Consider the following 26,908-nt stretch of genomic DNA (forward strand, 5'->3'; position numbering starts at 1 on the left):
TCCTATTTCTGCTTGCTACAATCTCCAAGAGGCGCAGGGAAAAGGTGAAAATTGAACTCTCTGCAGCTGAGTTCTTCCTCCAAAGCTGGCTCTTTTCTTGACTGAATTCAAGGACAGTCTGCTAGCAGGGTCAGCGCTTCCATTTTAAAAGTCTAGGTCCCTTTAGTTCACCCACAGCAGTGAGTAGTACGGAAAAAAAAAAAAGGGATCTTGGCCTCTCCCAAAGCCTTTAACAACCCTCTGCCTTTCATATGCAAATGAACCACTTAAAAATCTTTTTAAAATAAGTTCACCCTTACAACCTGGAAATCCAGGCACCTCCTTACTTTCCCTAGTCTTGGTTACTTGTCCCTTATACCCCAAAATATCAAGTGGATTGGGGGGAGGGGCTGAATTGATCAGGGATCCCTGATAAATCTCCTGCTACAACTAGGAAAAACAGTTCCTGCTACTGTACATATTCAATTGTAAAATCTAACTTTTGATTTACAACAATTTGCAAAACTCTGTACTGCTATAATTTCTTCCTTAGCTTTATGGGAGTCTATGATCTTGAAGAGCTTACACTTTTTTCCTATATCCCTCCAAAGTACCTAGCAATGCTGGGTTCATATTAAGTAAACTTTATTATTTCCAGTCTCAATCACCACATTCACAAGCCTGGCCTTATGAAGGAAACAGGTCCCCAAGGGGTACAATTTTAAGGGGCACTGGAAAGACCACCCTGTTTCCAAATATTGCATTCATTCAGGTGCTTGAAATTTCACTAGTGATTCTTTCTTTCAGATAAAATGCTTACCTTTCCAGAGAGGCCCCTTCTAAAATGGAAGCAAATCTCAGTGGGATAACATCAAGTCCCTAAATTAGTTTAAGGGAATTAGTTTGTCATTTGACAAACACGTGGGTGTAGATATTGTGCTAGGAATTGGGGAGAAAAGCTGTTATTACAAAAATTAAATAAGATGCAGTGCATCACTGCTGTAAACAAGTCCACAATTTATTACATGAGGCAAGTGTTAAAGAAATCTAGGTTTGGGCCTCACCCTGGCCAATGAGCTAAACTCAGGAAAAGAGACGTAAATGTATTTTATTTAGCACACCACAGCAGCAAGCAGTTGGGTGCTACTGGCTCAGATTCAAACAGCATGCTGCTTTTTATAGACAGGAGTAAACAACTTCCATAGAAGGGCAAAAGTATGTTGATTGGTGCACGTAATCATGAGGAGATGGGATTAGTGCATGTGTACAAGGGTATTTTCCAGACCGCCATCTTCTGTAGGCTGGTTGCCCACATACCCAAAGTCTAAACAAGGTTTTAAAATGGGCTCACTCAGACTGACTCTGCACAAGTGGCTGACTTTGCACTATCCCCTCTTTGGTACTAACTGTATTCTTGGTACAGCACCAAATCAGACCTATATTGATCCTCTATCCTCAATTTCATCATTTTAATCTCTGTTGCTCGTAATTTGGGAATCAATTTTGGAATCAATTCTTTGCATCAAGGGAGGCATTGTAAACATAAACACACAATTCCTATGAGGACACACAAGAGAAAACTCACAACTTTAGCCATGAGAGATTTGGGAGCCAAGAGATTAGCCTTTCCCATGGGGACCAGGGTTTCTTCCCATCCTCCTGGAACTTGTTCCAGGCATTCCAAACCTAGTCTGTATGGGTACAAATATCATCGAAGTTGCCAGGAACTCCAGGTGCAGCACTCCTGACCTATGAGAGTTCATACCCTTCCCCTCTCTACCAGGAGTATTCTAGAGACAGCCTATTTTGTAAGGCCACAGCCCTAAGAGCATGGACCTCAGTATTAAGGCCCTTCATTGGGCCTATGGTTTCATTAACAAATACTTGTAAAAATTTGTTCATTTTATTCAGGAGCACCAGACTGTATCCGGTTCCATACATGGGTAATAGGATGGAAAAGGCGCATTCAGTCTCATTCACTAAAGCGGAAACCATAGCAGAAACTTGGATGGCTGTACACTTGCTTCTTTAGTGTGTGCTAGGAGGCTGGGTAGTTGTGGGCTGGAGGCCAAAAAGCACCGCCCCAATCCACACCTGCCCATCCAATTTGAGGAGAGCCAGTAATAAGCTTTCTTGTTACACAGGAAATAAAATCTCTGTGGGGGTATCCTGAAAAATCCGCTTGTGTATGCCAGGCCTTCTGGCTTAAGAAAAATTCTCAGAAGGCCTTTTCCATCCTGAATGGTCACATTTTATTTCAGGAATAGGGCTTAATTACATCCCATTTGCTGTGCCATTGCCTGACCTTGTGTCTCATTTTGCTCATAACATAGGACTGGTACCCTGACAATATGTTGCAAGCTCAAGGGGAGAGGGGGAGGCTGATTGAGCATCGTGAAAGGTTAGTGATCTTTTCCCAATTAAAGGTGAATGAGTGGGAGGACTCATTTTTATAGCCCATGGCAGTATATTGGTGTTGTACCTAAGTTTGCCTTATTGATTGCAAAATAACAATCACACAAGTCCTAGGTGTCTGCTCCCACACCCACCAGGGGCATTCCTTCCCCCAAAGACAAAAGGGCAAGTGCACATATCTAGCAGTTGGTCTAGTTAAAAGCATGGCTGGCATGTCAGTTTAGATGCACATAAGTGTTAGGCTCCCCTGTTCTCCCAGCCCCATGGGTGCAAAGCAAGGCATAAAGCACAAACAACCAATGCCCAGAAGATAAGTTACAGGTAAGGGATAAGGTCCTAATTATCAGGGACAAATAAACAGGTGGCTGAGGCCCACTGATTGTTAGTGGGGTCTCTTTTTAGCCTAATTGGGTCTAGGGACAATTCAGGGGTTGTATCCTTTGCTGGGCTCAGGTCGATAACGGCAGGCTTCACATGGGGGTAATGTAACCAGGTCGTCCACTCGACAACCTTGGTGGCAGTATTAGTGGTCAGCACGATCTGGTAAAGCCTCTACACAATGACTCAATTAATCTCTGGACACCAGAACATATCTGTAGCCCATAGACTTTGGCATTTTAACAAAGTCAGTCTGTGGGTGTTCAAATGGTAGGGGCAATAAAGTCGATCTGCAGGTGTTTAAATGGTAGGGTCACCTACTTTCTCCTCCTCCCCCTTTTGTCATAGTTTTCTTCTGGAAGGAATTAAACTGTTGACAAGAAAGTTAGCTAGAGACCACATGATGGGCCTTTCATCAATGCAAACTGTGACCAGCAAACCTGCAGTACAAGAGCCTCAGTTCCTGAGCTGGAATCAGCCCAAGCAGAAATGATAAGGAGCTTACAGAAAAGCTAACAGATCCACAACACACACAAAACTAATAAAATAAGCAAACTTATAATAGGGTGAATAAAGAAACCTATATAGCTATAGCTTTAGGGGGTCAAGTCCTTTGGCAATGTCCATGATCTTTGGGAATCTGGTGAGCACCTCCTGTGCATCTCTTGAACAGCTGTGCCTGGATCAGAGCTGGTTTGTAGAGGTATTTCTGGACTGTCATCTCCTGCAGGCTGGTTGCACATATAAAGTCTAAAGGCTTTAAAATGGAGTCAACTCAGACAGACTCTGTACAAGTAGCTGACTTTTCACACTAGACATGTATATAGATACCTATAAATGCAATTTAAAAAGTGGTGCCACAAGTACACAAAATGCTATTCAGAGAAATTACTTCAGGCTGGCCAGGCAGGGTTGATGCTGGAAGTCAAGAACACTTCTCTCCCTCTCATAGTCCACTAATCAGCACTAATCTATGTAAAAGAAAATGGAACATTGCTCTGAAATATTAAAATTATGGAACTTTCTATTAGGTTTATCCTTGGTCTTTACAAATCTACCTTGAATTCATCATCTCTCCGTCTGGATTGGATAGCCTCTTTAATCACTGACCTTTTGGATTTGTGGCTCATCATTGCACTGATCAGTGTTCTTAAGTCTTTCAAAGTTAGTTTTCTTTAGAAAGTTGTCACTGTATAAATTGTTCTCCAGGTTCTGCTCACTTCATTTGGTATTAATTCATATAAATCTTCCCAGAAATGTCTGAAACCATCCCTTTCACTATTTCATGTGGTACAATAATATTCTATTACATATATACATATATATATATATATATATATGTATGTTTCCATGTATGTATGTATGTCACCATAATTTGTTGAGCCATTGCCCAATTGATGGACATCTGTTTTTTAATTCTTTGCCACAAAGAACTGATATACAAATTTGTATATGTATGAGGATTCTTTTCTTCTTTCTTTGACCTCTTTGAGAAAAAATTCAGTGTTATTTCTGGATAATAATCATAGCTAGCATTTTCTATAAGTACTTTAAGTTTTGCAAAACCCCTTAGTTCACAAATGCTATTTACTTACTAGTATACAAATATTATCTCATTTTATTCTTACTATAACCCTGAGAGGTAAGTGCTACATGATGTCATTGGTCCTCTCCAAGAATGAAGGACAAACAACAACAATCCTCATTTTACAGATGAGGGAGACAGAGGTTAGGTGATTTGTCAAGGATCATATTTGTTGTTGTTCAGTAGTGTCGGACTTTTTGTGACCCTGTGGACCATAGTAGACCAGGCCCTTCTATCCTCCATTATTTTTTGAAGTCTGTCCAAGTTCATGTTTGTTGTTTTCATGATACTATCTATCCATCTCATCCTCTGCCATCCCCCTTTTCTTTTTCCTTCAATCTTTCCCAACATCAGGGTCTTTTCCAATGAGTCCTATCTTCTCATTATATGGCTAAAGCTTCAAGTGAATAATCTGAATTAATTTCTTTAAATATTAACTGATTTGATTGCCTTGCGGTCCAAGGGACTCCTAATAGTCTTCTCTAGCATCACAATTTGAAAGTGTTGATTCTATGGTGCTCAGCTTTCTTATATCCAACTCTCACAGCCATATAGTGCTACTGGAAAAACTATAGGGACCTTTGTCTACATGATATTTGTCTATATGCCTTTGCTGATATGGACTTTTCTTGGCAAGGTGATGTCTCTGCTTTTTAGCATGCTATCCAGATTTGCCATTGCTTTCCTTCCAAGAAGAAAGTGTCTTTTAATTTCATGGCTATGGCTGAACCTAAGAATATAAAATCTGATACCACTTCCTCTTCTTCTCCCTCTGTTTGCCAGGAAATGATGGGACCAGTTGCCAAGATCTTAGTTTTTTAGATGTTAAGCTTCAAGTCAGATTTTACACTCTCTTCTTTCACCTTCATCAAGAGGCTTCTTAATTCCTCTTCATTGGAGAGGTATTTCTGGACTGTCATCTCCTGCAGGCTGGCTGCACATATACCCAAAGTCTAAACAAGGTTTTAAAATGGGGTTGACTCAAACAGACTCTGTACAAGTAGTTGATTTTTCACACGATGTCTGGCATTTCACATGATATATTGCAGATAAGTTAAAATAAGGTGATAATATACAACCTTTTCATATTCCTTTTCCAATCTTAAGCCAATCAGTTGTTCCATGTTCATGTCTAACTGTTGCTTCTTGGCCTGCATACAGATTCCTCAGGAGACAAGGTCCTTTTTGAGGACCTGCCACATTTTGTTGTGATCCACACAAAGGCTTTAGTGTAGTCAATAAAGAAGAAGTTGATGTTTTTCTGGAACTCCCTTGGTTTCTCCATAATCCAGCAAATGTAGGCAATTTGGTCTCTAGTTCTTCTGCCTCTTTGAAAACTATCCTGCTCTTCTGGTAATTCTTGGTTCACCTAGGTTACAGAATCTTAAGCATATCCTTACTGGCTGGTGAAATGTGTAGTTCTTCAGTAATTTGACCATTCCTTGGCACTGTTCTGTAGGATTGGGATGTAAACTGATCTTTTCCAATCCAGAGGCCACTGTTGTTTTTTTCCAAATTTGCTGGCATATCAAGTGTAACACTTAAACAGCATCATTTTTTAGTGTTTTAAATAGCTCAGCTGGAATTTCATCACCTCCACTAGCTGTACTGTTAGCATTTGACTTCATTCTCCAGGATGTCTGGCTGTAGATCAGTAACCACACCATCTTGGTTATTGGCAATGTTAAGATCTTTCTTGTATAGTTCTTTTGTGCATTCTTGCCACCTCTTCTTAATCTCTTCTGTTTCTGTTAAATCCCCACCATTTTTGTCTTTTATCGTGCCCATTTGTGCATGAAACTTTCCCTTGATGTCTCTAATTTTCTTGAAGAGATTTCTTCTCTTTCCCAATCTATTGTTTGCTTCTGTTTCTCTGTATTGCTTCTTATCTCTCTTTGCTGTTCTCTGGAATTCTCCATTCAGTTGGGTATATTTTTCACTTTCTCAAGGGCCATAACCACTAGTTAAATGTCTAAGATAGGACTTTAACTCAGGTCTTCCTGACTCCAGGTCCAGCACTCTATTCACTGCACAATTTAGTGACTTTTGGGGTATATTTCCAAATCTGCGTATTTTTCTACCTTTCCCATTGTCACCTTGATCCCTCTCTGATGTTCCCTATGGGACTTTGAGCAAATCCTTTATCTCCCTAAGCCTCAATTTCATTATTTTTGAAATGTGGGTGTTGTATTAGGTGGACTCATACTCCCTTGCAACTCTAGATTTATTTCCTCAGTGTGGGGAGGCATGAGGAATACTTGTAACAGAAATAAAATGAAATTTAATACGGACGACATAAGATCTTGCACTTGGATTTTTTTTTAAATCAACTGCACAAATACAAGATGGTGGTGAGGATGAAGGTGGACCCTGGTATAAAATTAGGGAGTAATAATTCCTGTAAAATTGGCCTACAGGGTTTACAAGACTCAAGTCAGTAATTTAACATGGCAGTCAGAAAAGCTAATAGGACCTCATCAGCAAAGAGAAGAACAGCTTCAGTTGGGGTGGGAGTGGAGTTTGTGTAGCATAATAGCACATTTAGAAACGTGATGGGTCTTTTTTTGGTCATGGACTAAAAACAGGAGCAACCTGACAAAAAGAAAAGCTTTCTTGGGGCAGCTAGGTGTCACAGTGAATAGAGCACCAGCCCTGGAATCAGGAGGCTGAGTTCAAATTCTGCCTCAGATTACTTGACACACTTATTAGCTGTGTGACCTTGGGCAAGTCACTTAACCCCAATTGCCCTGCCTTCCGCCATCAAAAAAATCTAAAAAGGAAAAGCTTTCTAACAATCAGAGATGACTAGGATGAGAAGGTATGAGTTCTCCACTACTGTAGGTCTCTCAGCAGAGTTGCGATGACCATTTATCAGAGATACCGTAGAGGGTACTTACTTCTTCTTGGTAGGCATGGTTGGACTAGATAACCATGAAAGAACACTGAATTTGGAGAGAACCTTAGAATCCTGACTCTGCTAGTTATCATCTTAGTGACCTTAGGCAAGTCACCTAAATTCAGGCTCTCAGTTTTCCTCATCTATAAAGGAAGTAGATGGACCACATTATCTTTAAGGTGAGCTCTACTATATGCACAGAGTGCCATCTACCACCTTCATCTTCTGCACTCTACTACAGATTTAGTAAACTCAGACAGGTAAAACTCCCAGTTTCTTTCCTTCCCCTCCCCTCCCCTTCCCTCCAATGGATTTCCCTAAAAAAAAACCACAAGGTTATCTTAGAATATAGGTATATTCTTGATCATTAGGTACTGTGGGTCTAATTATCACTATCTCCTGATAGCCAGGGAACATTACTTGTCCATCTTGTGATTCCCTACTCTTGCTGCCTCTGTCCTGCTCCCTGGGAGAAGCTAAGTTTGATAGTGGTTGGAGGTCTGATAATAAGACACTATCTTTGCTGAGGTTCCCCTACCAAGATTATGGAGATGTCATACTACATCCATAATCCTTTGCTGCTGGGAACAAAGAGAATAAGCCACTAGAAGCATTAATCAAAAACAAGAAAGCAGCAAAAGATAAAACTGGCCCAACGGAAGAAAGAAGGCAACATTGTAGCAAGGGAGAGAAATTAGGTCTGGCCCTGAAGCTCCCAGGAGTTTTAGAGGGGCTAATAGACCTCAGACATCATCTGGTCCAGAGGTTAACGTTTTTAAGTGTGTGCCATGGATCCCATTGACAATCTGACTGTCCCCCTTGCTTGGAATGCTCTCTGTCCTCATCTCTGCCTCCTGGCTTCTTTCAAATCTCAGCTAAACCCCACCTTCGTAAACCAGTCTTTCTTGGTTCTCCTTAATGCTAGTGTCTTCTCTCTGAGATTATCTCCAACTTACCCTGTATCTTAAAAAAAATTATTTTATTTTATTTTTCAGAGATCAAAAATCTACCTTTTATTTTTCAGAGAACAAAAATCCACCTCCTCCTTCCCAACTTGAAAAATAAAAATAAAGCCCTTGTAACAAATCTTGCATAGTCAAGCAAAACAAATAACCATATTGGCCATGTTCCCCCAAGGGTCTCCATTTGTAGCCTTGCACATATCTTCTATGTACACAGTTGTTTGCATGTTGTTTCCCTCATTATAATGGTAGCAAGGCATTGTGGGCAACGCCTGGGTTTTTTCCCTTTCTTTGTACTAATCTTGCGATTTTGGGCAAGTCACTTAATCTGTCTGCCGTTGTAAGGATCCAAAGAGGACCCAAATGGAAAAGAATTTTGCAATCTGTCAAGTGCTATTATAAATAATAATAATAATAATAATTATTATTATTATTATCTCCAGCCCTTAGCACAGTGCCTGGAGCAGAGTAAGCCAGTTCGAGCTGGTGTCGGGAACAGAACTCTGGACCTTGAGGTCAGGGAGACTCCAGTTCTAATATTTCAGACACCACCCGTGTCTGGCATGGCAAATGTGCAAGTCATTTAATCTGTCATTTTATTTTTTTTTTTTTTTTTTTTTTTTTTAATTTTTTTTTTTGGAGAAATCTGTCATTTTCAGTTGCCCCAGCCGTAAAATGAGAGGAATCTCAAACGAGAGAATATACGCGAAGGGCTATATAGGTAGGTGCGACGGTTATCGTCCTCCTCATTTCGCACGCTTCCTAGGGGTACGATCCTGGGCAGACCACTTCAATAGGCATCAGTCCCCTCATCTGTAAAATGGCTTGAACCAGCATTGTTGCCAGGGTCCAAATGAGTTAACATGTGTGAAGCGCTGGCGACTGCAACGCTAGGAACCTACGGACTCCCAAATGAAATTGAAGGAAACCGACAGTCATCGATGGGGAAAAAAAAGTCCGTGGACCGCGGGGTAAATAGCCCCGCTGAGTCCAAGCCCACGTTTTACAAATGAGGAGACTGAGGCCCAGCCTGGCCCGTGCGGCGCTCCCGACGCCACACCGGGGGGCATTCTGGGCCGGCCTCCACTCCCGGGAAGGCCGGAGGGTTGGCACTGACGGCCGCGCCACCCAGGGGGTTGGGGATCGGGGATCCTGCCCAGCGGCCCACGGGGTGGAGCCGTCCGAGGCCTGTTCGGATGCAGAGAGGCGGTAAGCGACGCAGAGCGCCGGGAGGGGCGGGCGCAGATCCCGGAAGGCCTCGGCTCGGAGGGCGGGGGTGGGGGTGGGGAGAAGGAGGCGCATCTCCGCTCCGCCGGTCCGAGGCCTCCCCTTTAAGGGGCCGCCCCCTTTAAGAACCCGGCCCTTCATCACGCGTCCGCGCCGCGGCCCCTTTAAGCGCGCGCCCCGCTGGGCCCCGCCCCTTCCTCCCTCCTCCGCCGCCTCCTCTTCTTACTCCGTTCTTGGCTCCTTTAAGCGCGCGCCCACTTGGGGGGGCCTGCCCCTCCTGCTCACCGCCCCTTCTCCTCCCCACCTTCCCTCCTCTTCCCCCTCGCCCCCTCCCTTCTCCACCCTCGGCCGGCTCCTGGCCTCCGCCCCCGCCCCGCTGCCGCACCCCCGCGCCCAGAGCAGGTCTGGCGGCCGGCGCGTGGCGGTGAGCGCGGGGGGCCGAGGGGGAGCCTCCTGGAGCCTTTTCCCTGTCCTCGCGGGACCTCGGGGGCGGGGCTGGAGCAGGGGGAGGAGGCAGGAGGGAAGGGGGGGGTTCAGGTGACGTCCGGGGTGGGGGGGGACACCCCAGGACAGACCGCGGGCCGGGGGAGCTCGACCAGGTGTGGGCGCCGTGGGCAGAAGGGGGAGGGCCCGGCCCCCGGGGAGGAGCGGGCTGGGGTCCTGGGAGTGGGGGTCGTCCCTTTTTCCCGTCGAGTCTCTATTCCTGACTCCGGAGGGGAGAGCCCCGTCCAGCCCCAGAGCTCCCAGCCTGCTCTGCCTCCGAGATGTCCGGGCTTGGTGTTCCTTGGGGTCTGGAGCCTTCGAGAGGATATAACGGGGCCCGCTGACCTCTGTCCTCTGATCCCTGACCAAGCAGCTGCTGATTAGCACCCCTCCAGCCGCCAGATAGCCGCGGATAGGGAGGCTGCCAAGCAGTCCCCCAGCCTGGGCAGGACTCCCTTCCTGAGGTGGGAGGGTAGGTGGACCCCCGGCTTGGGGGGGGGTCCTGCCAGCAGTGGAGCTTGGGGGGAAAGCAGATGCCCAGAAGGGGTGTAGATGGCCAGCTTGCTATGATACAGAGAGGCTCTCCCTTTTCTCCCCACCAACTTAGGGCTGGAGTTGGGGTAGGGGGGTCACCTCCTAGGATTGTGCTGAGCGGACAGCTTCCTCCTGCCCGTCCGAAGGCCTGCAGTCAACATGGCAATGCGGGAGCTGGTGGAGGCAGAGTGTGGTGGGGCAAACCCCCTCATGAAGCTGGCAGGTCATTTCACCCAAGACAAAGCCTTGCAGCAGGAAGGGCTACATCCTGCCCCCTGGCCCCCAGGAACCCCAGCACCTGAATCGGTAAATATTCTGGAAGTGGGAAGTAAGGATGGGTGGGATGGGGTGGGGGGGTGGTCCAGAATTTGTGCACCACTCTAATTGCCTTCTGTTACTTCTTTCTCTCCCAGGTCTCCAAGCCTTTGGGAGTGGCTTCTGAAAATGAGGTAAACATACAAGTCTCCTTCCTACCACCTCTTTTCTTGTCTCCTTGCCCCAGTGGAAAGAGCGCTGAAATTACAGGACCTGAGTTCAAATTCTGTCTTTGCTACTTACTACCTGTGTGACATTGGGCCTCTGGGCCCACTTTCCTCAACTGCAAAATGAGGGAGTTGGAGTAGGTGACCTCTAAGGTCCTTTATGGCTCTAAATCTGTGATCCTATGATACCTTTTCACCTCTTTTCTGTGTTGCCTCTGAATCTCATTCCACTTTTTCTCCTTCACCAGCCTGATGTGCTTTGGCTCCCTCTCTTATCCTTTTGCATGCTTCTGACTCTGGAGTTTCTAGTTTTCTTTGTTTCTGTGTCTGTAGTTTCCATGTTCTTTTCTCTCACCTGTAGTCTTTGTATGCTCTAGTTTGTAGGCCTCTCTGTCTCCCCAGTCTTTTGGCCCCTTTTCACTTTGAGTCCAAGAGTTTTCCTATTGTTTCATAATAGTGTCTTTCCTGACAGTTGGTGGCTGAATTCCTTCAGGACCAGAATGCCCCCCTTGTGTCCCGGGCTCCCCAGACCTTCAAGATGGATGATCTGTTGGCAGAAATGCAAGAAATTGAACAGTCTAGTTTCCGCCAGGCTCCCCAGAGAGGTGGGTTCAGGGCCCAATGGGAGGGGAGATGGCCAATTTTTGTGCCATTTTGGGAGACCCCTTACTAAGGGCTGGTTGTAGGCAAGACGCCTTGAGGTAATGGAAGAGATAGAGCACATGGAACTATCAGTTGTACTCAACTTGAGTTGCTGAGCTTTGTTTTTCTTTTTTGATTTTTTTTTCATCTTTCATTTTTTATTTATCTCTTTCTCTTAGCCCCAGGTGTGGCTGACCTGGCACTATCTGAGAACTGGGCCCAAGAGTTCCTGGCAGCTGGAGATGCAGTGGACGTAGCTCAGGATTACAATGAGGCTGACTGGTCTCAGGAATTCATATCTGAAGTTACAGGTGAGGCTTTAAATGAGGGAGTCTGTAATCCCCTTCAGTGAAGCAATCAGATTTATTTCTCCTCTGTTTCCTCCCCATCCCTCCTTAGTCGGATCTAATGCAGTTTCGATGGGCCTTTGACTTCCATCTAGGTCAGGGGTTCTTAACCTGTGGACCATGGACTGTGTTTTTTAAAAAATACTTTGATAACTGTATTTTAAAAAATAACTTTAAAATAGAGTTTATCATTACTTTTATTTTTTCAATTAAAGAACATTTTAAAAATCAGTCTCTCCTATCACTACCCCTCCATTGATTAAAACATTTTAAAAGCCCTCAATACATAGCCTGCATAGCCCAGCAAAATGAATTGCTGCATTTGCCATGTCTGAAAAGGTATGTCATACTCTGCATCTTAAGTTCATCACTTCTTTGTCGGTGAATGGCCTGTTTCATCTACATTCTTTTGAACTAATCTTTTTGTCATTGCATTGGTCAGAACCTTTCAGAATTGTTTTTCTCTATGATGTTATTTTATTATAATTTATTCAATTTCTGTTCACCTCACTCAGCATTAGTTCACAGAGATCTTCCCAGTTTCCTCTGAAATTGTTAATTTCATCACTTCTTATGGCACAATAATATTCCATTCATTCATATGCCATAGTTTGTTTAGCCATTCTTCAATAGGAGGATACCCCCTTAGTTTTTATTTTGTGGATGTCACAGGAGCTGCTCTTTAAAAAAAAATCATTTTGTTGGGGTTTAGACCTAGTAGCGGCATAGCTTGGTCAAAGGGCATGCACAGTTTGGTAACTTTCAGGGCATAGTTTCAAATTGCTTTCCAGAATAGTTGGACCAATTCGCAGCTCAACCAACAGGGTAAAAAGTATGAAAAGTATACTTTTTCCCAGAACCTGTCTAACATTTGTCGTTTTACTCTTTTATCATCTTTACCAGTCTGATAGATATGAGAGAACCTCAAAATTACTTTAATTTATATTAAATTCTTAGTGATTTAGAGCATTTTTTCATATAATTGTTGAGAACTTGGGTTTCTTCTTTTGGAAATTTCCTGTTCATATCCTTTGACCATTTATTTATTGGGAAATGGTTTAGTCTTATAAACTTGAATCAGTTTCTTATGTATCTTGGATATGAGACCTTTATCAGAGAAACTTGCTGCAAAGATTTTTCCCCCAGTTACTTATTTCCTTTCTACATTAGATATGGTTATGTGAAACACTTTAATTTTGCTTAATCAGAATTGTCCATTTTATCTTGTATGATCCTCATTAATACTTGTTTCAGTCATAAACTCTTGCCCTATCTGAAAGGTAATTTCTCCCTTGCTCCCCTAATTTGTTTATGATGTGACTTTTTATATCTAGGTCAGGTTTCTATATGGAGCATATCTTGGTGTTTGGTGTGCAGTGTTGGTCTAAACCTAATTTCTGCCAAGCTTCTGTCCAGTTTTCCCAGCAGTTTTTGTCAAATAGTTCTTCTCCCAACAATTGGGGTCTTTGGGTTTCTCAAACAGTATGCTACTGTGTTTGTTTGCTTCTCTATGTTGTGTATCTAATCTGTCCCACTGATAGACCTCTCTTTTTTTGGCCAGTATAAAATGTTTTTGATGGTTATTGCTTTATAGTAGTTTGAAATCTGACACTGATGACCCCATCCCCACACTTCCCACTTTTTTTCATTTACTTGAGGTTATTGAATTTTTATTCTTCTATATGAATTTCGTTATTATTTTACTGAAATATTCTATGACATGTAAAATATCCTAATACATCTATAAATATTCTTTTAAGAGTTTGAGTAGCATAGAAAATTAATTTAGATAGTATTGTCATTTTTTATTATGTTGCTTTGACCTACTCATGAGCAATTAATGTTTCTCCAATTATTTAGGTCTGTCTTTATTTCCGTAAAGAATATTTTATAGTTAGGATAATTATTTTTGAAAACCATTTATTTTATGCATTTAAAAACATTATCCTAAAAAGGGGTTCATAAGCTTCACCAGATTGCCAGAGGAGTACATGGCACAAAAAAGGTTAAGAACCTCTGATCTATATGATGGCAGGGCAGTGAAACTGGTCTTGGACCAAGAAAACTGGTTTATATTGGTGTCCGAGGTGATGATTCATTGCTCTTTGGGGGCCAACCATAAACTAGGGTTATAGAGAGCTAGATATTGGTCACCATTCTAGAATCTCGTCACTGTAGTTTCCTCACACAGAGAAGTCAGGAGTGGTTTGCCATCTCTAAGTAAGGTTATGAGCTTATAAGTTCTCTTGGCTATGTTGCCTAGTCACTTTGAATATGTTTTGAGGCCCCTACAGCTTGAGACAGGAAGCTCCCTAGGATCAGGGCAGTGCCAAGAAAGCCCTGAGCATTCTTCATTTATCTTCTGAAGTTTAAGCAGTATGGAAGACTCTCTGCCTCCTCTGTTCTTTCTCCTGGTGCTTGGTGGTGCCACAACAGAGCAGGGATTTTTTGAGTAGTGTAGTAGCACAGAAAGTTTCTATTCTGCTCTTGCCCTTTGGGAGACCTGAGGGATTTGCACTAGGTGCTGCGGTTCTGTTAGGTTGTTGAAGTTACCACAGCTGCCCTCTAATTCCAGATCATGAGAGTGGGACCAGAAGGCCCTCTTTAACCAGTTGGTTTTTTTTTTCCTGTCTTACTTTGGTACAACGTATCTGTGAGGTTGTCATTTTCTTTTGAAAGGATCAGAATTTGATTGGCAGCGAGCCATCTGGAAAAATAAAAGCCCCACAAAAAAATGCTACCTGTGCTGGTATGGGAGGTCTTTTCTAGGGCTTTCTGCCATTTTCTGTCAAATTTACGATCTTCCTATTTCCTCACTTGGGGAAATAACTCTAGTCTTGAGACTCAGCCAAGCCAAATTGCCTGAGAACATTTGTAGATGGAGCTGGAGGGGGGACAGCAAATAGCAGTGCTGGTGGACTGCCTGGATTTGGACTCTGCCACCGCAGCACTAGATGCAATGTACGAGCACTGGTGAAAAGGGTTAAGAAGAGCCGAAGCTAGGTTAGTTTATACAAAAAGGTCTGGGCTGGAGCTGATCCCATTTAAACAATATTTAGCAATCGATTCAAGATACCTAAAATAGGGAAGATGCTAAAAGAGTGGAAAAGATGGTGATTCCCTTATTGATCCAATAATATTCCATGAGACTCTGTGTCAAATGCTATTCTGTGTTTTTAAGCTTTGTTTGATATTGACGCTCAATAGATACAAGTCATATGTTCACCAAAAGCCTTTGCCAGTGTCATGGAAGATAGCCTTTGATGGACTCTAAATAAAAGAGAGATTTGTTGGGGAGGTTTTCTAAATGTTTTTATTTGTGAGTGACATTATGCTGGTTGCACTGAATGCCAAAACACTTTGGGGCCTCGTCACTAAGATGCCACATGGATAAAGACTTTAAACAAATAGAAAAAGACAGTACCATGTCACAGAAGCCAAGCAAGGAGACTTTAAGGATTATGTAAATATCATTTACGTGGACTATTAACATACAGTTGGATGGACAACCTGTTGAATTATTCCAACAAATATGCGTATCCTGGGCCAACACTGCAGGTGGATAGTGAGCTGAATCCTGAGTTGGCACCAGGTGGAGATTAGGCTGAATTGAATTTGACTATGCATATAGCACTTTCAGTGCTCCCATCGTGCCTCAAAAGTCCATCTTTTCACTAACACCAATATTTTCCCGGTGATACTATTTGGCTGCGAGTAGAAGAATCTTGATCTCGAGAGAATCATGGTTACAGACAGCTGGTAGATGTAAGCCGCCTGCAGCACGTGAGAAGCGATGCAAAAGACAGTGTATGACGCAGAAAAGGAGGTAAGCCAGGTATATATTAAGAATGAGCAAAAATAAATGGACAGTATGTAGAAGTGGATGGGAAAGGAGGCAAAGAACATCAGTGTAATGTTAGGACAAGATTATAAGCATCTTGACATATTTAGCTATAAGTTACGGAATATAGATATTTACTTCTGTTTATGGGGATAGCCAAACAAGGGTTGGAGGCAACTACAAAAAAGAAAATTGATAATTCTGATAACATGAAAATTGAAAACCTTTTGTAAGAAAAAAAATACGATTAGGATAAGAAGAAAAGTGGTTGACCTTTGTATCAGTTGTTTATGACAAGGATCTGGTTCAAGATACATAGGGAACTGATAGAAATATGTAACATCAGAAGTTATTCCCCAGTGTGTAAGTGGTCAAAGGACATGAGGGAATAGCTGTCAGAAGAATTGTAATCCCTTGCTTGGCTGTCCCTTGACAGAGCTGAATTGGTTCTCTTCTGAATTTTTTACAGAGGATAGTGTGACGTAGTAGATAGAGAACTAACCTTGCAACCAGAAAGACCTGGCTTTTTGTCCTGCCTTTGACACATACTTAGCTGTGTTATTCTGGGCAAGTCACTGACCCTCTTAGTGCTCTAGTCACCTCTTGAAGATTAAATTGTCAAGAAGGTGCTGACCTGCATTGAAGAGGAAGTTTCCTCATTAGAAAATTCTCTGTGCCACTTAAATCACAGATCTAGTCCCTGTCCCTATGACCTTTATTTAATATTCAGGTCACATATCTGTTTTGAGTTTCTGTGGCATACAGTAGAATGTGTTGGTGTTTCACATTTTTGCTACAGCAAAAAGTGCTGCTTGAATGTTTTGGTATACATTGGAGCTTTCCTTCACAAAGCCCTACTCTGAAGCATACTCATGGAGGTACCCCAGGGTTTCTGAAGGCTATGCCATCAGAGTGGCAGGTTCTACCAAGCTGGAAAGACTTTGAGTGTGGTCCTGGTAACAGACTGGGTCTTTTCTCTGAGGACCAGCCAATTTGTGATGGAGAAGTACATCACTAGGAGGCTGGCCACCTGGTGATGAAATATTTTTGCTGTGGCAGCCCTTGAGACAAAGTTGTGAAATGGCTCTCAGTTGTGTGTGGCCCTTTTCTGCTTCTGTAGTGATTTAAGTAATAGAGTATTAGGAAAAGTGTAATGGGTGTTAAGAATCACATGGTCTTTAGACCAATGACGAACTTCAGTTTGACTGTTGACATTCTAAGTGTGACCAAGGAGTGGACATATTGTAAGATAAACCAAATCACATCCATCTGGATATTCTTACTATAAGTGAAAGAAGATGAGAGAAGAAATAGATTTTGAAGAGGTTAAAAAAAAGAAGTTGATGGAATGGGTTTTATTATACCTCCAGCACTTACAAGAAGCTTTTCATGGGACATGTGGTCATCACCTAGTGTAGTACTGATGATGTTTGCTAAAAGAACATCATGATGATAATTGCAGCTTATGCAGTGACATCTTTTGCTGAGAACAAAGTAGAGAAATTCTGTAAACAACTTGATAATATTATCCAAATAAAATTAACCACTTCTCTGATATTGGTGACTTCAGTGCAGAAGTGGGAAAAGGTGAAGATGGGGAAAAATATATGGGAAAATGTGGTTCAGGGGAAAGAAATGAGAGAAGCCAAAGATGTATTACTTACATGGAAGCCTCGTACTGTTATATCATCCATATTTTCTTTTTGAAAAAGACTAGTAAGTGCAGGACATGGTAAGCACTAAATAATACCATGAAGAATGCAATTTTTTTTAAAGTAACAGGGAGAAAACTTGTTATAGTTATCCCTGAGTCAGCTGTGTGTGTACAATTAGGCCATTGATTCATCAGAGCTAAGATCAGAATTTGTGAAGAGAGAGAAATAAAAGAAGGAATAATAAAAAATTGGAATGCAGTTAAAATGATTAACCCTGAATTATTTAAACATGTAATTGAAAGTTAAAAATAGGAAATGGACAATAGAACCTATATCAACACCAACTATAAATTTTGTCCAGAAGCTTAACCAGTGTTAACTGCTACAAGGAAACCAAAGAAATCCAGTAAGTGCCTCAGTCAGCAAACATCTAAAAAGATGCTAAAAAGAGTTATCTCTCTTAGCTGCCAATGACAATAGTGGGTTAGAATATAAATTCACCTATAAAATCTTACAAAGAAAGATGATGTATGATTATTAACTTTGTTATCTCATAAAACAAAAGCAGTGGAGGGCAAAACCAGTTTAATGAAAGCCTGTCAGAGATCCAATTAAGCAAAGTCATCTCAAGGGCATCCAAGAATGAAAATCGAAGGAGGATTACAAACAGAAAAAAAAAAGTAAACTATTTGCAAAAGGCATTTTAGCAAATTGTTTTCTCCATCAAGGACAGTGGAACCACCATACCAGAAACCCTAACATCACAGTCCTCAAGGTATTCGCAGAGGATGTAGCAATTATACTAAAGCAAACAACGATGCAGCCAGGTTGGACCAAGTAAAGAGATAAAGGAGATCTGTCCTGGAGGAGACACGGTTATGAAGACACTGACCAATATGCAAGGTATCTGAAGGAGGAGAAGATACCAAAGGTGTAGGAAAAAAATCTTAAGTCTCTTAATAGTGAAGAAAAAAAGACCAACAGGACATTAATAACCAAATCTGTATGTCTACTTTTCTATTATTCAAAATCTATGAGAGTCATCTATGTACAAATCAGGAACATCAATAAGGGTATTAGTGGGGAACAAACAAATTTTTGCAAACTGTTCAACAATGGATCTCATCTTTACCATCTCACAGTTAACTGAAAGATGTAGAGAATATGCCACCATTCTTAGTATTGATTACAAAAAATTTCAGTAGAGTACAATGCAACCTCAAGGTTTCTCCAAATCATTCAAGATCCTTGGAAGATTTAACAACAGCCTAGTTCAGTGACCCTCTGATAAACATCAGATGAGGCAAAAATGTATGTTTGCCAAAGGCTTTTTTTGTTGTTGCTGTTATTGTTGTTTTGGAGTTTTGTTTCGTTTTTGAGATTATCTTGCCTAGGCTGAAAGTTGTGCAGCCACTCACAGACAGGATCCCAATGATGATCTCTATGGACATTTTAACCTGCTCTGTTTTTCTGACCTGGGTTTTGTCACCCACAACCTGGTGGCCCTCTGTTCCTGGGAGCTCACCGTATTAATGCCAGACTTAGTGCAGACATCCAGTTGAAACTTAGAACCTCCAAACTTAATTGATCCACCAGCCTCAGCCTCCTGGAGCTAGGGATTCATGTGCCACCACACCTAGCTCTTGCCAAAGGCACTGAGTATTATGATGGAGGCGATCTAGCACAGATTTCATGATAGTGAGAGAGCCTTCAGATACTTTTATTTGCATATTAATGTGCTAGTTGCATCAGGACCTAGCACAATCTCAGAGGAGATCAGTTTGCACATATATGTATAGGAAAGACAAAATAGATGAAAGATGTCTAGATTTCAGCATAGATTTGAGTAGACACCCAATTGAACTTGTCCAGTAGTTATGTATATCTGAGACAAGTAGTACAGATACCTACTGAGTTGGTTTTAGAGTTGACAAATAACAGCAGGCTGGATTGCCTTTAGTAAATTGCACAGCTCTTTTACTCATCCCAAATTTTCTATGCAAGGGCCCATCTTTTTTCAGTACTAGTACTTTGCAGGTGATACTGTATGGCAGCAAGACATGGAATAGCAGTGCCTCTTAAGAGCTAAGGATGAGTATTACACAGAGTCTTGGAGAGTTTCATCATGGTGTCAGCAGGCTGCACCATATAACCAGTGAGAAATGCTGATGGGCATGAACAAATGGTATCATCAAGAAATTGAGTGATAGGAAGAGAAGATGGGCTACTCATGTGACAAGAGCAAGGGATATCAGGTGGCCAACCAGAGTACTCCACTTGTATCCTTATGCTGTCAGGAAGAAGCATGGAAAGTCTCCAGTTCATTGAGTTGGATGCTCTTGTGATGAATTTTTGGTTGAAGCTGGAACTCGTCCTTTTGTACCGCACAATAGATGTTCAATAGATGGTGGAAGGAATGCATCAAAAAGTAAAAGGAAGCTGATTCTTAGTCCCTTTTTCATCACTCTTTTCCTTCCCTACTCTAGTTCCTTCCTCTCACCTTATTTGCTTTTACCAGAAGGATGTTGGGTTGTAAGGAGGGCCAGCCCAGGGAAAGCTAAAGAAAGCTTGCACATACTTGCTTGTACACTTTTTGCTTTATCAGTGTGATTTTATTGTAAGTGGACAGTGTATCAAAGTTAGGAACTTTCACAGGCAGAGAGAATATTTATCCTCTTATTTTTGACCTATGAGATTGATGCGTATATAACAGATCCCGTTCTTGTCGGCAGCCAGCCTGCGCTCATAGTATTGGCCCTGAGATTAGAGGAACTTGGAAGTGACTTTTCAAAGCTAATATGACAATGGGGCCTGCTTCCTATAGGCTTCTTCCAAGACAAGTTACATTGTGTTCTTCCCTAACTAGCTCTTTTGAATGTTCTCTAAAATTGTATTTCTCAAAAGTGGCATATACTATAGTTTTTATGAAGGCATATTGAAACTTAACAAGTTACTGAAGGAGGCAGAGTGGAATGTTGGGTAGGGAATGACTAGCTAGCAAGAAGGGAAGGATCAGGGGTTATTTTATTCATCAATGAGAATGGGGCAAGTGGCTAGATGATGGGAAATCCGTACGGTAAATATTAAGCACTTACTATGTACCCATCAATTTGGGCACTGAGGGCGGATCAGCGGGATACAACTCAGTGGAATGGGATCTGACCTTGAGGAATTGTTTTCAATTATAAAATCATAGAGGTAGATGTGACTTTTAGTGGCCATCTAAAGGCTGCCTAAATTTTTTACCTCCTAATTTTATTTAGGAGTAAGGTAAAGAAATGTTGCCTGGGGTATCTAGGGGAGGGCAACCTTCATGTTAATATTATAAGGCAGTTCCTGAAACTGGGGAGCAATGTCTTGGGCAAAGAAAGTTTGGGGAGCATCCATTTTTATGTTAGGTATTACTTGATAGTCAAGTAGATTCAAAGGGATAGTGGAAGTGCCATGGAAAGCTGTGTTTTGTGATTTTCTATATAATCCTGAGGGATTCATGTACTACCTTAGTAGGAAGAATGATAGGCCATATTTTCTAGTATATAAGCACCACTCTGCTTTTTACCCCTGTGGGGTGTGTGTGTGATCCTTTGAAAATTTTTTTGCCTTCATAGCCTGCTGTTTCCAGACTGCAGCTCCAAATCATGTGGAGATGAATAATTAAAATTAAAACAAAACCTTGGTAACAAATATTCATCATGTTCCATAGTTAACAATGTTACATTTTATCAAACAATAACAACAATTTGCTTCATATTTATTTCTTATTCTGTAGGTAGATAAAAATGATATTCTTTAGGATCCGGTATCATTAAAATTATTCTATTAATCAGAATGCTGTATCTTGATTTCTTTCAAGGGTTTGGAGAAGCGTGTCTTCCAAAGAGTTAAGCATGTGCTTAATATTTTCTAATTCATACTTCTGACCTACCTAGGGGGTAGAGAGGGGCTAGGATTTGTGCTTTTTTGTTTTACATGTAGAGAAAGGGAGGTAGATAGTGAAGGAAGAGAGGGATGAACTTTGCCTGGGTCGCCTGTTAAGTGGACTGCATAGGTAGCAGTATTGTAGAATCAAAGAATCTTGATTGTAGCTCCCCAAGGGTGTGTATAGATTCTGTTTCAATCTTTGCCATTACTTGAAGATTGGATAGGTATTGAATGTTTTTCCTCATGATCCAATTACTTCTGTTGTTGTTTAGGGAGGTGTGGACTTCCCCTAGTTAGGGGATAAATCCTCAGCCTTATGTCTCTGCTGATTTGACCCTTAGGATCCTTTTCAGGGTATTCATCCTGCTGCACTTATTTCTAGACATGAGCAAAATGTGTGTCTTGATTTGTATGGTAGAGCCTTCCCCTTCCTTTTTCACCAGGATCTTGTGTATTGCTTGCCTCTAAGAAAATATACTAGATGAAAAGATTTTAGAATAAATGCTTGCAGAGCAGGGATAACAGGCTATATAGCCTCACTCCCAGGTGGCTGCTTTGCTTCTCAGATTGTCTGGGAACAGTAGGGCTGACACAGCTCCTCCTGCTGGGGGCATGTGGTTTCTGCTTTATGAGCATGCTGTTAGAACGGGGAATGAGATCATGTCTTTGTACTCCACAAGCTACTGAGGAGAAGACAAGAGGCAGATAACGACTTTCTCCATCAGTTCTTGAATGTGGGTAGGGAGAGAGCAGGTTAGGCAGTTTGTAATATGGAATAGGAAGTCTTCTGTTTGAGCCTCAACTCCTCTCTCTCTCAGCCACCTCACAATCTTTTTCTCCTCAATGAGGATGGTCACTATAATGGTACCTTATATTTTTATAGAACTTTGGATTTTTAAACATGTTTTATTGATACATTTTGTCTACCTATTACAGTCCTTTACCACCTCCCCTTCCAGATCAAACCCTCTCTTAAAGCAAAGAAAATTAAATCTGATACAGACAATGTTTATAATGTTTTCTCATAGTAATTTTCCACTCCTCTGTCAGGAGGAGGTATGTTTATTTCTCTCTTTTCTGGAACTGTCGTTGGTTTTTCCATTACTCAAGAATTTGATTTCCTTTTAGTCATCTTTTCATTTACATTACTTAGATGCTGTATATCAGTCTCTTGTTTTGATTACTTAATTTGGTATCATTTCATATAAACCTTGCTCATTCCTCTGAATTCTTCCTAGTTGTCATTTCTTGCTGCATAATTATTCCCATGTGCATAGTTTTTCATTCCCCAGTTGATGGGCATCCACTTTGTTTCTGGTTCTGTGCAGCCACTGTGAACACTTTGGTGTATGTTGGACCTTTGTTTCTGTTTTTGGCATCCTTGGGATACTGTTCAGTAATGGCATTGTTGAGTCAAAGGGTTTGGTTAGTTTAGTTACTTTTCTTATATAATTCCAAACTAAATTCTGCTTTCCGGTCTGTTTTCCCACAGCCCTTTTAGTATTCATTGTAGCCAATATTGACTATTCCTAATTATTTGCCAGTTTTCATAAAGGTGTGAGGTAAAACCTTAGAATTTTAATTTAAATTTCTCTTACTATTTCAGTGTGTTTTTATAGGGTCATTTGTGGTTTGCAATTCTTTTGAAAGCTGTTGATCTCCTTTGCCCCCTCTCTTTTGGGGTTGGCTCTTTCTGTCATATATTTGAGTCATTCTCTATATGGGGCTCTAAGTTTTATAAAATGCTTTCCTTCCAGTACTTTATCACTCCTCTGTGAGGTAAGTAGTGTAAAGATTACTCTCCACATTTTACAAATGAGAAAACTGGGCCTTGGGGAATTAAATATCTTGCTTAGGATCACACAGCTGAAAAATATCAGAGCTGGAATTTGAGGCCAGGTCTCTTGGCTCCCTGTCTAGTACTTGTAGCTGCTCTGGGCCTGACCTCCCCATGTGGCTTCATGACTTCTTCTTTGACCTTCAGAAACCTTCTACCTCTAACTTCCTGAAAGTGGAGATTCATTAGCATGGTTAATCCAGGGGAGGGAATAGGCTTTTTTGAGATACTAGGAATAGGGAAGCCATCTAGGCTGTACATAGTATTCCTCATTTCCCCATTCTCTGGCTGACTCTGTTGATTCTTCAATCTTCCCCACTCTCCGCAGACCCCTCATCTGTGTCTCCTGCCCGCTGGGCTGAGGAGTACCTGGAACAGTCAGAAGAGAAACTCTGGCTAGGAGAACCTGAGGGAACAACCACCACTGACCACTGGTGAGTCCTGGCTGTTCCTTCCTGTACTTCCAAGGAAAGATTTCAGGCAGTATTTTTTATCCCTTCCAACATTTCTCATTCATATTTACATGCCATCTTCTCCAAGCTTCTTATTCCTCCTTAGCCTCTTTAATTTTTCCTATTTGTATTATATCCAACATAAAAACTCTGTAAGTCCTGCCCTTAGCTCACTATAAATCTGTGGCTGCCCTAAGGCCTTTCTTACATCATTTGGGATTCCTCATTCCTTCAAGGTTGTGTGTTAGGGAAGGAAGTAAAGGAGGGAAGGAGGATTAAGACCCAGTCCATGCCAGGCACTGTGCTAGAGTTTTTACAAATATTACCTCAGTTGATCCTTATAACAGCCCTGGGAGGTAGGTGCTATTGTTATCCCAATTTTACAGTTGAGGAAACTGAGCCTGACAGGTTAATTGACTTGCCCAGTGTCACAGAGCTAGTAGGTGTTTGAGCCCGGACTTGAATCCAGGTCTTCCTCACTTAAGGTCCGGAGCTCTATCCATCACACCACCTAGCCTTAGGGAAGAGAAGGTAATAGAATGTGGGAATTTGCCTTTTCTTCCATCCCTCATTGTCCCTTTTAATAGATTAGATTTAATAGATTAACTGAGAGGAGAAAGATGTCTCTCAGGGTGAGGAGTGGGTATGCATAAGGAGTGTGCATGAGGTGGTTGTTTTTTGGAGCATCAGATCATTCTGACCTCTTCCGGTTCAGGTACAAGGAGTATCTTCCTGATGAAGACCTGCAGTCCACTGCCAATGACTTCGTGGCCAAGGTGGATGACCCAAAATTAGCTAATTCTGAGGTGAGCCTCATCTCGCTGTTTCTCTGTTCGGGAGAGCTGAGCATGGAACATAGGGAATGTATTCTTTTTACCGTGTTGTGTCCTGGGAGGAGATGAGACAGCAGGTCTTTTCCTATAGTCCCCTCCATTCCTCCAGCCTATCAACCCTGCTCTGGGCCCACATTCTTCCTTTCAGCCTTGAGCCTATAGTTGATCAGTTCAACTTGGTTCCTTTGGATCCCCTGTCTTCACCAGGCTCCAAGCCTGGCTTATTCCCACCATCTCCCTCTTTGATCCTAACTGTATGCTACTTGCTGGTATGCTACTAGATAGTTATACAACCATGCCAGAAGGGTCTACTAGAAATTTGTTATCTTATTACAACTTTGCCTCATGGCTGCATTGCAATATTCTTAGCAACACTTTTATTCTTCTCTAATTGACTTCCTCGTACTCCCCTACAGTGGACTTTTCTCCCCTCAAGCCCACTGTAGTGTCCTAGGACCTCATCTCCCAGTTTACTGAGAGGATAGAAGCCACATTTGTGTATTTCCTTTTCTCCCTATTTGGCCCCTCAAAATCCCTCTAGCCTATTTTTTCATTTCCTTCAGTTTCTGAGGAAGAAGTCACTCTTCTTTGCCAAAGCCAACCCCTCTACTTTTGTCCTTGATCCTCTCCCTTCCTTTCCCTTTTATGAATTTTACCCTCTCAATTATACCCTCTTTTTCTTTAATCATCTATCTCTTCTTATTTGCTGTTTCCTTCCTTGTTTGCTACAGATGTGCACAAATCTCCCTCTTCCTTAAAAAACCCTGCCATCTAAAGCTGTCATTAATATCTCTTCTCTCCTTCATAGCCTAAGACCCAGAAAGAGCTGCCTACACTCTTGTCTCTCCTTCTACGCTTCCCACTTATTTCTCAACTTTCTGCAATTTGGCTTCTGACGCTCTCCCTTCCCCTTCCTCTGCTTCAAGGTGGAATTTGAACCCATGTCTTGCTTACTCCCAAGTCTGGTGCTCTATCCATTTTGCCACTCTGTTTAACAGTCGGACCTCAGAGTCAAAGGACCGATGATGGTCTCATAACTGCTAAAACCAATAGACTTTCCTTCATCCTCATTCTGGTTTTTCCCTCTTTGCTATACTGCTGAGCACTTCCTCCTCCCTAGTGTACTTACTTTCCCTGGCTTCTGTGACATTCTTCTCTCTTGGTTTTGCTCCTACTTATCTGGCCATTTCTATTGGTTTCCTTTGCAGGATAATTTCCCACCCACCAAGCTTGGTGGCTCTCAAGGCCTCTGTCTTTTTCCAGACTGTCTCTGTCTTGGCCATCTCATAGATATGGTCCCTAATCTATATCATTGCCAACTACTGTGGAATGACTCTGCCTGGATTTCCCACTTCCTCTGAAACTCAGCTGGTCCACAACAGACCTTTTTCGCTGTCTCTCCCACTTCATTTACTTCCTTCCACCTGCTTGCTTATTTTCAAGGGCATCTCCTGTTTCCAGTCACCAAGGTTTGCAATATCAGAGTCACGGTTGACTCTTTCATCTCCAGCATCCCCCGTCCAGTCAGTTACCAAGTTTGGTCAGTTCTGCTTTGACAGTGCCTCTCACTTATATCCCTGTTTTTTTTTTTCTAGATGGGTTACACCTACCCTAGTTCAGGCCATCATAATTTCTCCTTTGAACTATTAATATAGTCTCCCTGTCTCCAGGTTCTGCTTTTTTATCTATCTTCTACATTGCTGTCAGATTAATAGTAAAGACACAGATGTGACTGTTGCTCCTTTGCTCTACATTTTTCAGTGGATAGCTAATTCCTTTAGGATAAGATAGAAATTCCTCAGCTTGGCATTAAAGGACTCCAAAATCTATCTCCAATCTATATTTCCACATTCCTTTTGTATTACTCCCTTTCACGTATTTTGTGTCCCAGGCACAGTGGCCTGCTAGCTCTTCCCCAAGCTAAAGATTCCTTCTTCTGTCTCTGGGGCTTCTTGTGTCTCATAGCCTTCTCACATTTGCCTCTTAAATAGAATCCCTTGCTTTCTTCAATTATCCGCTTAAGTGTCATATTTAATGTAAAGCTTTTACTGACTCCACCTCCCTCTAGTTATTAAGACCCTCCCTCACCTGAGATCATCTTGTAATTACTTGTCTGGATACATATTATATCCCTATAATAGAGTGTAAGCTTCTTGGGGACAGGAATTGTTTTTTGTTTTTGTGCCTTGCTCATGGTAGGCACCTAATAAGTGCTAATTGAATTCCTCTCCAAAGAAATGAGATTTGAGACCTGTCCCACAGTTGTCCTCTCTCCCCTGCCTTCCCCTCTCTCTCCCTTTTTAGGCAATTGGGGTAAAGTGACTTGCCCAGGGTCACATAGCTGGTAAGTGTCTGAGGCTGGATTTGAACTCAGGTCCTGACTCCAGGGCTGGTGCTCTAGCCACTGTACCACCAAGCTCCTCCAATTGCCCTTTCTCT

The 26,908-nt window shown here is 42.0% G+C and overlaps 1 protein-coding gene across 8 annotated transcripts in view; it reads left to right on the forward strand.

Moving 5' to 3' along the window:
• The first annotated feature begins 9,666 nt into the window (after positions 1–9,666).
• The window catches only part of PEX5 (peroxisomal biogenesis factor 5), a 36,489-nt gene continuing 19,247 nt past the window's right edge, over positions 9,667–26,908 (forward strand). For 2 of the 8 annotated variants that reach the window (XM_036759628.1, XM_036759632.1), the window contains exons 1-6: positions 10,126–10,765; positions 10,873–10,908; positions 11,414–11,546; positions 11,763–11,894; positions 23,513–23,618; positions 24,352–24,442. In XM_036759628.1, coding sequence (XP_036615523.1) covers positions 10,619–10,765; positions 10,873–10,908; positions 11,414–11,546; positions 11,763–11,894; positions 23,513–23,618; positions 24,352–24,442 — 645 coding nt within the window. In that variant the 5' untranslated portion in view covers positions 10,126–10,618. Of the gene's footprint in view, positions 9,867–9,967; positions 10,042–10,125; positions 10,766–10,872; positions 10,909–11,413; positions 11,547–11,762; positions 11,895–23,512; positions 23,619–24,351; positions 24,443–26,908 lie in introns of those variants that run through there. The other 6 variants (XM_036759633.1, XM_036759626.1, XM_036759630.1 and 3 more) reach the window with 6 other exon arrangements.

The sequence above is a fragment of the Trichosurus vulpecula genome, chromosome 5 (genome assembly GCF_011100635.1).
Source record: "Trichosurus vulpecula isolate mTriVul1 chromosome 5, mTriVul1.pri, whole genome shotgun sequence".
Classification (NCBI taxonomy): Eukaryota; Metazoa; Chordata; class Mammalia; order Diprotodontia; family Phalangeridae; genus Trichosurus; species Trichosurus vulpecula.